Raw genomic sequence first — 12,332 nt, forward strand, 5'->3', positions numbered from 1 at the left:
CCTGCTTTCCTTTTGCTAAGGCTTAGCAAGTGGAGGGGAAAGCAGGGATCAAAGCCCTGCAGGATCACTTTAATCACTGCTTCCCCCCCACTTGGTTTTTCTCCTCAGCTTACTTCTGTGTATAAGAAGACCCTAAAATTTTCAGTCTAAAGTTTTTAGACAAAAGTATAATCTTATACAAGGAAAAATACAGTATTTCAGCTTAGATTCATGACCTCTATGCTAGCACAAAGTTAAGGTAAGATGTGAACATAATTTCCATCATACAGGTATCTTGGTTGGGAAAGGTTCAGATTCAGCACAGCTTTAACTGTCCTAATGTCAGCCATCTTCACCAATTAGGGTTGTACTATAAGTTACTACAGTCACTAATTTTCACCTCCTTCAAGCCTTTGATGGTTGCAGATCTAATCAGCTCACAGTTAATATGCATTACTGAATAGTGGCATCTGACCCACAGAATAATAAAAATGTAATAGCAATACAGAATGCTTGCTTCAGTGCTTCATGGGACTGCAGCAATTTTCTGTCTAAACAAGAGTTTGCTTTGTTGAACATGCTCAGCCTTGGATTTTTCTTGTCTCCATTAAATCAGGTGTTTGCTGAGTCTCCATGAAATCTTGCTCCCCAGGAGAAGCAAGCCAAGTGGAATATTATTGCACCTTTGAACAAAGGTCACTGTTGCATTATTGTCTGAAAATTACACTATATCTTAACCAGATCCTTGTCTAAAAATACACTCAGTGCTAACCAAGTACTGTAAATGCAGCAGCCTTCTTTTCTCAGTCTTTGTTACAGGTAATATCTGGTTAGACTTCTTGTGGGGGTTAATAAGTAGTAAATTTTTGCAAACTAATGAAGGAGATTGTTTTGCCTGAGATGCTTCATGAAAATATGTGTACTGATAGAAGGAGCTCTTAAGGATAAAGATCTCTTGAGTATTAACCAAAAAAACCTTTCCTCTTTTTAGACAATGTGCTCTGCAGTTATTCAGATTTATGCAGCAGATCGCAATGCCATGTGGTCAAAGAAGTGCTGTGGCGTAGCTTGCCTTGTAAAAGACAATCCACAAAGGTCATATTTTATCAGAGTATATGATATCAAGGTGAGGATGTCATCTTTTTCTCATCTCTAATATATGTCTGTATTTATTGGCCAAAATCCTTTTGCATAACTTACACTGTGTAGGGGAAATTATGTTACTACAGTGGCAGATTGCCAATGATTAAAATCCCCACTACAGTTCCTTATGTGTTGCTAGAATGCATTCAAATTGAGGGGCTTTGCATGCAATCGTGAATCCGTTGGAACACTTTAATTAGCAAAAAGTACTGCAGTGATTGCCATAGGGGATGTCATTTTCCCTACTCACCTGCTGATTAAGGAGTCTTGGGTTCTGCCATGCATGAAGCCACTTTACTTTTTCATGTGAGAAATCACATGAGGAATTGCGGTAGAAATTCTACTGCTGTGGTGATATAATTTCAACTATGCTAGTGTAAGTTATACAAGAAAATTTTGGACATTACCGCTTAATTTTCTGAAATGTTTCTGAAGAATGTATATTTCAATGCAACTGTATTAAAGAATTGTTTAACTCTGTAGAAATAAGACATATTTTTGTATAATGATATGTATTGATACAAATGTAAAAAGCAAGCAAAGTGTGCTGCTTATATTGGCATCGCATTGCTCTTAAACCACTCTCTAGGTAGTTTACAATTGAATTGAATTGCCACACAAACACCCACCCATGAGCTGAGTACTCAATTTATTGACCTTGGAAAGATGGAAGGCTGAGTCAGCTACCTGAATCCATTGGGATCAAACTCTGGGTGTGAGCAGAGACTTGTCTACAGATAACCACTGTGCTGCCACAGAGCCCATTATACATAAGAAACATATGCAAAATGAAATCTTTCTGTTTTGCTTTTGCTGCAGAAGTTCTTGTTGCCAAATGAAGAAACTACAGTGGGGTCTTGACTTGAGAACTTAATCCGTATTGGAAGGCAGTTCTCAAGTCAAAAAGTTCTCAAGTCAAATCTGCATTTCCCATAGGAATGCATTGAAAACCACTTGATCCGTATCTGCTCTTTTCCGTCCATAGAAACTAATGGGAAGCTGCTATTCCGCCTTTGACCACTAGAGGGGGATATTTTGTTTCTTTTTTTCTTAGGTCAAGAAAGGTTCAGGGAAGGCAGGGAAAATACAGTCCAGGCAGTACCAGGCAGTCTGAAGACTCCAAATCCATTCTCTAAACGTTGGGAGGAGTGAGGAAGCAGACAGGCACCCTTTTCACTGGCCAACAGTTAACTGAAAGTTCAAATTTTGCTCTTTCCCTGCCTCCCACGTGGTTTTTTTTAGTTCTTAACTCAAATCTAAGTATGTAAGTCAAGTCAATATTTTCCTGTGAGAGTGGTTCTTAAGTCAAAATGTTCTTAACTCAAGCCGTTCTTAAGACCCCACTGTACTGTGTAACTCATCTCTTCAGAACTGCTGAAGAAAAATAAATAAATAATTGCACAGCTAGTTGGTTTTGTTGTGCAAATACATGCCTTGAAGGGATTGTGAAGAGCTCCAGAAAGATCTCTCCAAACTGAGAGAATGGGTGGCAAAATCGCAAATGTGTTTCAGTATAAGAAAATTTAAAGTAATGCACGTTGGGGCAAAAAATCAAACTATATTTATCAGTTAATGGGTTCTGAGCTGTCCGTGAGGGATCAGCAAGGAGATCTTGGTGTGCTGGTGGACAGCTCGATGAAAGTGTCAACCCAGTGTGTGGCGGCAATGAAGAAGGCCAATTCCATGCTTGGTATCATTAAAAAGGGGGTTGAAAATAAAGCAGCCAGCTTTATGCCATTGTACAAAACGCTGGTAAGGCCGCACCCAGTACGGTTCTGGTCGCTGCATCTCAAAAAAGACATAGTTGTATTTTAATTGTATTTTAATTATTTTATCTTTTACTGTATTGAATTTTAATTGTTGTAAGCCGCCCAGAGACCTCTGGGCAGTGTGGGCAGCATATAAATTAAATTAAATAAATAAATAAAATAAAATAAATAGTGGAACTGGAAAAGGTGCAGAAGAGAGCAACTCAAATGATGACTGGGCTGGGGTACCTCCCTTATGAGGAAAGGCTACAGCGTTTGGGGCTCTGTAATCTAGAGCACAGGTGCTTGAGGGGGGACATGATTGGGACGTATAAAATTATGCAGGGGGTGGATGGAGGGAAGCTCTTTTCCTTCTCACACAATACCAGAACCAGGGGACATCCACTCCAATTGGGTGTTGGGAGACTGCAAACAGACAAAAGAAAATATTTCTTTACCAGCATGTTGTTAGCCTGTGGAACTCCTTGCCACGGGATGTGGTGATGGCATCGGGCCTAGATGCCTTTAAAAGGTGATTGAACAGATTTCCAGTCCATTGCAGGTTACAAGCCATGATGGGAATGTATAATCTCCAAGCTGAAAAGGAAGGTACTTCAAAATGCCAGATGCAGGGGAGGGGTACCAGGAGACAGGTATCTAGTTGTCTTGTGTGCTCCCAGAGGCATCTGATGGGGTCACTGTGAGATACAGGGAGCTGGACTAGATGGGCCCTTGGCCTGACCCAGCAGGGCTCATATGTTATATGGATTTTGTCCATATTGCTTTTAACAAACCTTGAGCCAATCTGTGCTATCTAGAAACAATTTCTTATTTATTTATTTATTTATTTATTTATTTATTTATTTATACATACATACATACATACATACATACATACATACATACATACATACATACATACATACATACATACATACATACATACATACTGTTTGGCTATAATGCAGAGTTATCCAGGTAGCGTACTTCCAAAATGAGTGGTCAGACAGGATGCAAAAAACCAGAATTTCCTAATTTGCAGAAATCACATTAGAATTTGGTTGTAATCATTTCATTTCATATTATGATTCGAGAGTGTACATCTTTTTTTCTTTTCTTTTTTTAGGATGGAAAACAATTGTGGGAACAAGAATTGTATAATAATTTTGTATATAATAGTCCTAGAGCATATTTTCATACCTTCGCTGGAGATGTAAGTATTTCACTATTATGCCAATTTGAATAGTTCTCTCTTTAAAATCACATACTTCTTTTATGGCCCATAAATACAGGTGAAGCTGCTTAATAAGGTTATATTTAGGCCCTATATTGTCCAATAATACAAGAACTGTACATTTTGTCCTAATGACTCATGATTAAAGCTTTTTTCATAATGTACAGCACGTAAGGCTGATCATGGCATCAGCTATGGCAATTTTTGGAAATAATACATTTCTGCTTTCCTCCCGCAAAGGTCATGGATCTCTTTTATCATCAGGAAGCCTTTGGGGACTGTTGGACAACGAAAGGTTTTAATTACCAAAAATTACCCCTGCTGGTATAGTCATCTTCATGGCAGTAGTTTTCAGTAATTAAAGACTTTCCCTCCAGTCCTTTGGCCCACCAATGACTTGCTGACAGTAAAAGGGATTCCACCGGAGCCTTGTGACATTTGAAGGGGATGGTCAGAAATGTTTTATATTTGAAAAATTTGGAAAAAAATTGAAAAAGACTTCCAGAAGAAATCAAGCCTTCTCAGTCTTGCACCATTCTTGTGGATGGACTCCCATTAGAGCTTCACCAAGCTCCCTCTCTCCCAACTTTCAAGAGGATGCTAACAATAATAATCTTGGAACTGCAGAGCTGGAAAGGACTCTATGGATCATCGAGTCCAGCTCCTGTCATGGAGGTAAAGTGGGGAATCAAATTCCCAGCTTCTGCCTTTGCGGCCAGATACCTAAACCACCATGCTTTTCAAAAGAAGCTTTTAAGGAGATCCTCTGTATTTGAGTCACCTGGTCTTGCCATCATTTAGGTTTAGATAGGTCTTGATTGTTGATTTTTTTAAAATTTGTATTGTTTAATATTGCTTTTGTGGTGTTGGGTTTGTTGGGATATGTTCCTTTTATTCTCAACTGTCCAAAATAGTGCTTGCCACTAAGTTGGACGATATACAAGCATCTGCAACAAACAAACAAACATCATTAGCCTTATGTAGTACAATGTATGCAACAAGATTTCCACCATTAACATATAGGCCAGTGAGTACATTCTGGGGCAGGGGGGGATGTAGTATATACTGAAGTCAGTAGTAATATTAAAACCTTTTGATATCAGTGGGACGTTAGCAAATCTGATTTATGTCAAGAAATAAGAACATACATATATTTTATTCAGTTTCTTAGGAATGTTACAGGCTGTTGTTGTTTTTTCAGACGTGTCAGGTGGGTCTTAATTTTGCTAATGAAGAAGAAGCTAAAAAATTCCAAAAGACAGTAACCGACTTACTTGGCAGACGGCAACGGAAATCTGGTAAATACAGTTTCCTAGTTTATCCCTTTGTGTTTAATTTAAACCGATGGAGACGGGGTCTATAAGCCACGAAGGCTCGCCAAAAGACCTATGTTTCTGTCACATGCAACACTTAATTTTCTGTTAGAAATCACAGAAGGCTTTGGTGAAACTTAATTGTTAAGTAAGGAGAGTAGCTGTGGGAAGTTGCAAGTGGGAAGAGAATGTTTAAGAGAACATGTAGACTGACATATTTCTGCAAACAACATTTCTACACCATGCAATTAAAACTTATGCCAGTAGAGTTTCATGGAAGTACAGTGTTTCCCCGAAAATAAGACAGGGTCTTACATTAATTTTTGCTCCAAAAATGCATTAGGGCTTATTTTCAGGGGATGTTACAGTCATGCCGTTTTCTTCTGGTTGCTGCACAGTGCTGCACAATGGTGGAAGGCAGGGTTTCACTTAACTAGGGCTTACTTTTGGGGTAAGGCTTGTATTACGAGCAACCTGAAAAATCATACTAGGGCTTATTTTCAGGTTAGGTCTTTTTTTCGAGGAAACAGGGTAATAATTGCTAATATTTGATCTGTTAATAGTTTGAATTGATTTATACATATGCTAAGTATTTTTTCTCTTATGCCACTAGATGGAGTTCTAAGTCTGTATTACATTGCCAAGTATACTTTTTCGGCACAGTAAATCCTTGCTGTTACTTTTCCATTCCCATAAGGCAGCAGGAATGCATATCTTCATTTGGAGTGTGTTGTGTAATACACCAGTTAATATAATACTCAGGGCTTGCGGATAGGCCATTCTCAGATCCTTAGAGTTAAATTTGAGAACTAGGGCATCTTGTGTCTGCCTGCTGAGAAAAAATAAGATAATCTGAAGAGATAAACCCCCCATCTGTGTTGTAACTACTTCAGACTTCCCCAGATAACAGGCAAGTATGATGGAATGCCTCCCTTACAGACAACACCACAGACTCCCTGCACATTCAAGTTTGGATGCCATAAAGAAGAGGTGTATCATACTTTTCTGATCAATATGTTCATTTCTTTAGTGCTATGAGGCTAATGCTTTGTATTGTGCCATGTGAAGTGGCTGTAACCCAGAAGTACATATGCTTCTTAATCCCATATTTGCACTTTTAAGGTTCAAAGGTAGTTCTGATTCTGTGTCTGCCGATTTCTGTGTAAGCTTCTACATTAAGGAAACAGTCAGTTTGTTGTTATGTGCAATGAAGACACATCCAGTGTATTACAACCTTATGAATAATTGAGTGACCTCCAAAATGTCATGTCATTAACACCCCTAATCAGCTCTTGCAAACCAAGGCTCTCAGTCAGTAGGAATAGATATATCCTGGCACATTTTAACAGGAATCGCCTGATCTTTGAGAGGAAGGGAAGTTTTACAGTAAAAGTCCATCTTAGTTGTAGTACTTTTTTTATTAAAAGAAATCAAAGTATTGGTCAATATAATGCCTCATACATATATAATTTATATATAGGTGAACCACTCTGAACCAAGAATTTTTATTGTAGTTTAGTCGTGTTCGACTTCGTGACTCCATGGAGCAGAGCACGCCAGGCCCTCCTGTCTTCCACTGCCTCCCAGAGTTGAGTCAAATTCATGTTGGTAGCTTCGATGACACTATCCAGCGATCTCATCCTCTGTCGTCCCCTTCTCCTCTTGCCTTCACACTTTCCTAACATCAAGGTTTTTTCCAAGGAATCTTCTCTTCTCATGAGATGGCCAAAGTACTGGAGCCTCAGCTTCAGGATCTGTCCTTCCAGTGAGCATTCAGGGTTCATTCCCTTCAGAACAGATAGGTTTGTTCTCCTTGATGTCTAGGTTTGTCATTGCTTTCCTCCCAAGAAGCAGGCGTCTTTTAATTTTGTGACAGCTGTCACCATCTGCAGTGATCATGGAGCCCAAGAAAGTAAAATTTGTCACTGCCTCCATATTTTCTCCTTCTACTTGCCAGGAGGTGATGGGACCAGTGGTTATGATCATGGTTTTTTTGATGTTAAGCTTCAGACCATTTTTGGCACTCTCCTCTTTCACCCTCATTAAGAGGTTCTTTAATTCCTCCCCACTTTCTGCCATCAGAGTGGTATCATCTGCATATCGGAGGTTGTTGATATTCATTCATTCAGGCAATCTTAATTCCGGCTTGGGATTCCTCCAGTCCTGCCTTTCGCATGATGTATTCTGCATATAAGTTAAATAAGCTGGGAGACAGTATACAGCCTTGTCATACTCCTTTCCCAATTTTGAACCAATAAGTTGTTCCATATCCAGTTCTAACTGTTGCTTCCTGTCCCATGTATAGGTTTCTCAGGAGATAGATAAGGTTGCCAGGCACTCCCATTTCTTTAAGGACTTGCCATAGTTTGCTGTGGTCCACACAGTCAAAGGCTTTTGCATAGTCAATGAAACAGAAGTAGATGTTTTTCTGGAACTCTCTGGCTTTCTCCATAATCCAGCGTATGTTAGCAATTTGGTCTCTAGTTCCTCTGCCCCTTCAAAATCCAGCTTGTACTTCTGGGAGTTCTCGGTCCACATACTGCTGAAGCCTACTTTGTAGGATTTTGAGCATAACCTTGGTAGTGTGTGAAATGAGTGCAATTGTACGGTAGTTAGAGCATTCTTTGGCACTTCCCTTCTTTGGGATTGGGATGTAGACTGATCTTTTCCAGTCCTCCGGCCACTGTTGAGTTTTCCAAACTTGCTGGCATATTACATGTAGTACCTTAACAGTGTCATCTTTTAAGATTTTAAATCTGGCCTTGTTGTTAGCCATGCTTTCTAAGGCCCACTTGACTTCACTCTCCAGGATGTCTGGCTCAGGGTCAGCAACCACACTATCTGGGTTGTCCGCATTATTAAAAAAAAAAACCCAGACATATTCTTACGTGTTATATGTTAGGTATGTCTTCATTTATTTATATGCTTTCTACATTCCACTGTTACATGAAACCTTCAAACTTTCTCAAGGTTGTTAGGTCTAAATGGTTTTAATTGAATTAAAAGCCTACCAGTTGTCTATTACTCTTTTAACATTAAGAAAATACAGAGATTTAAATAGTTCTTAGATCGTGTCTGAGACTGGAAGAAATAGTATATGTGTGGGGGGAAGTCTCTTGGATAATTCAGATTTTAAGAGAAACATGAAGAAATCATGCTTCTAATGTTGCTTCTCTTCTGAACTTGCACTTTTAATTGTAATTTTGTTGGAAACATGACTTTCTAAACCGGTTGTCACGCTGGGAGAATAGCAGTTCTGGAGAGAGAGTCTTTTAAACTCTTGGGAGTCTTCTCTCCAGCTGGATTGAGGGAGATAATAAAACTGTTACTGTAATGAATTAGGTCGGTTAGTTTTTTTACCTGTTATACTACAACTTCTAAATTAGGATGTGAACATTGAAATATTAGCTTGGCAAACATAAATCATGTATAACAAATCTGTGAAGACTGAAAAAAAGTTTTAATGACATGCATGAATGGAATGATAATGTTCTGTGTTTTTTTTCCTTCACAGAGAAAAGGAGAGATCTACCAAATGGTAAGATTTAATTTGTTGTTCATTTCCTATTTAAGCAGATTTAATTTAACTTCCAGCTTATCATATATTAACTGATCGGTCATAAAAAAATTATCTGCATATTTGCTGAAATTTGGCATACAGAATTTTATTGCATATTATGACATTCCAAGAAAGGTTTCCCTTCTCAGTAATCTCATTCTAGTGAGTTACACACTCCTTAGGTAGTCACAGGCATTTCTTTGATACTTTTGTCCTAAAACCTAGCCACCTCTTCTTAGTGTTATTAGATTGGGTATTAGCCCAAAGGGCGACCGCCTCCAGACCTATCCAAAATCTTTGGGGTTGCCCTTTTTTATGATGTCTCCTAGCACCAGCTGATACTAATACTATTTAGTTATTAAGTGAAAAGTTGTTATTGATGTGGGCTCTGTCTTCTTCAAGTTTCAGTTTTCTGTAGTCTGAGCAAACATGAGTATCACGCTCTGTTTTCTCTGACAGTTATGGGTCTATATATATACTGTAAATATATGTAATATATTTACATTTAAAAATAAAATAAGGGAAAAAGTTTATGTAGGAAATACAGATATAAGGAAAGAAGGAAATGGTAATTTATTGGGCTATTAAAACTAAAGTGGAAAACACTGATAATGGATATATAATCTTTTATAGTGTTTACTCACATTTCCATATAAACTGTTATCCAGTCTTTAAATTTTAAAATTAACTGTTTCTGCAGACTCCCTCTGCTCTTTTCTCATCACAACTACAAGACAGTCTCTATGATTAAGTCACTGACTACTCCAAAAAATCAACCTTTCTAAATAGCACCTTGCACTGCATTTCAAACACATCAGCTAATCAGCATGCAGCCTTGTATTCAGCATTTTTTCTCTCATCTGCCAGTCAGCACTCAGCCTATATAGGCAATACTAATCATGTGTCCCCACTTACATGCAAACCTGCTATTATTATTTATAAATAATAATAGAAGGGGCAGAATTGCCACAAGTATCCCAAAGGCCCTTAGATATAAACAGAATCTTTACAAGAAGGTCAATCTGTTTAATACAAATAGAAAAACAAAACTGTGCATCCAGAAAAGTGCTTGTACAGATTTTAATTTGAAACAAATATCAAATAGAAGAATCTACAATTCCATTTTTTTAAAAAAAAAGGTGTGATTTCTTAGTAGCTATAGCAAATAGAGTAATCCTTTAAACTTTTCTTTTAAATTTAAATGTCAGCAGTGCTTTTAAGATATCCTTTGGTATTTCATCTGTACATTGCCTAGAATTATATAGGGAATTTATTTCTAAATCTACTTGCACAAATTGTGTTACAAATCACTGCTGCTTAACACGTTGCTGGTCAAATTCCTGGTTACATATCAAATCATAAACTCGGAATGCAAGCAGCAACTCATTAATTAGTGGCAGTTTCCCCCCTCAATTTTTGCAATGTAGCATAAATCTCCAACAGGATTCTGGAGATTTTGAGAGAAAGCACAACTGAAATCTTATCCATGGAGTGACATATAGTAGACAAAATAATAGATAATGAATTATGAATTCAACAGAATTGCATCTAAAAAGGTTTTTCTCCTGTTGCAGGATACCAAGCTATCTTTACTTTAGATATGTAAACAACATGGCCTGAAGTTTTAGCTTCATAAAATCTCTGTATTTCTGGAGAAAAGTCAGTGCTTAAGTATATAAGGCATGATGTTACAACCATCCTTAATTACAGAATACCACAAAGAAAAAATTATATTTTTAATGACTGTGATTTATATCCACCTGAACTTCATGGTCAAAATCGTTCTGTTTCAGATAGTGGCAAGCAGTGTCCAATTGATAGATTATATTGCCTTGGCATATTTGAGCATCTCTGTCTAACCATTTCTTCTTGATTATTCAAGCTGACAGAGTTTATAGAGGATGTAATGTCCATTATATTTGATTTTCACCAATATATTATATAAAAATAAATCCATTCTGGATACAAGGACATGGAGGCAGTTGTCAACTCAAACAGCAATAGGAATACCTGTGAGGAAAGTTAAAGTACTCCTTAGAAATTTACTGTGTGATTAAACATTATAGTGTATATTTCTGTTTCTAACATACAGGTGCAGATTTCCTATAGTGTAATCTGTGTTAGCTGCACTGTAGTAATATTTTTGAAAATGTAATAAAATTAAATTGAAAAAAAGGCAACGTCTATGGTATGAAAGCCTAGGAGGGAAAATGTGTAAATATTACTAGTAGAGTAGTGACTAGCTGTTCTTAACATATGCTGATGTTGTTGGAATGGCTTAAGAAGTGAACTGAAGCCATTTGACATACTGACATCAGTAGTTGTAGAATATACGCAGGCATTCAACTGCAGAATCACAAGCAAGAATCAATTATCTATCTCTTCATGGGCTTGAAGTAACACCTTTGTGTATCCTTAAGCAGTTGAATTTTGCCACAGACCACAGAGGTCTTCATCTCTTTTAAAACAAAATCACTGTTTTGTTGAAAACCCCTGTTAACATTGCATAGTAAAAATTGGAGGATTAAACAGATTGGCATTAATGGTTATATAAAATGCATTAGCCTGTAATTTCCTGGGATTTATGGGGTTTTTTGTTGTTTTAGTTGGCAACAGAAAAGTCTTCTCAGTGTGAAGCAGTAAGCTTTGATTTTACTGACCCCTTATCATAATGGTTGGAATGAAAATGGGGATTTATCAGAATTAGTTTTTTAAAAGCTTGCTGAGAATCACGTGACCATTTTCCTCTTAACATATAAGCTAGAATCTGATTTAGTGTTCTGCAGATTGCCCTTGAGCTAGAAGCATTTGAGGAATATACAGAGTTTTTACAACACTGCAATGTTTTGTACTACGTTTTCGGGAAAACCGTCTGAGGATGTGACTGATATCAACCTCAGTGGATGCTTAGGGCCACTATATTGTCATGTTCTTCCTAATGATGAACTTTGTAGACCCCTTTCGTCTTCACTAATGGAGCTGTCTACAGCTGACGGGGAAGGTGCTTGTGTTATGATGGGTAAAATTTTGCTGGATATAAATATGGCAGTGTTAGAAGAAAGTGGAAGCTTATTAGATTCATGTATTCTTCATGGACAGCCAAAGTCTACTGAAAGTGGTAAGCATAGTTACTAATCAACTGAAAGTTCTTTCTGTTTATAGGTTACTGGCAGTTCTGACACTTGTTAACAAAGTGTCAGAAGCTGCAATCCAGTCCATGATTACTTGAGAGTAAATGTCATTGAACATGGTGGTACTTGCTCTGAATTAATTTATTTAAGATTGTGCTGCATTTTGTCACAAAATTACACATAAAGGACAACATAATAATTTCAGTGCAGTTCCAAAAGGAGGCA

General features: G+C 37.6%; 1 protein-coding gene across 1 annotated transcript in view; it reads left to right on the forward strand.

Annotated features, from left to right (window-relative positions):
* WASL (WASP like actin nucleation promoting factor) overlaps positions 1-12,332 on the forward strand; it is a 64,206-nt gene that overhangs the window by 28,786 nt on the left and 23,088 nt on the right. The window contains exons 2-5 of the mRNA XM_020803119.3: positions 971-1,105; positions 3,997-4,083; positions 5,306-5,402; positions 8,932-8,955. Of these exons, the coding sequence (XP_020658778.2) occupies positions 971-1,105; positions 3,997-4,083; positions 5,306-5,402; positions 8,932-8,955 (343 nt within the window). The remainder of the gene's footprint in view (positions 1-970; positions 1,106-3,996; positions 4,084-5,305; positions 5,403-8,931; positions 8,956-12,332) is intronic.

This window comes from Pogona vitticeps, chromosome 5, assembly GCF_051106095.1.
Source record: "Pogona vitticeps strain Pit_001003342236 chromosome 5, PviZW2.1, whole genome shotgun sequence".
Classification (NCBI taxonomy): domain Eukaryota; kingdom Metazoa; phylum Chordata; class Lepidosauria; order Squamata; family Agamidae; genus Pogona; species Pogona vitticeps.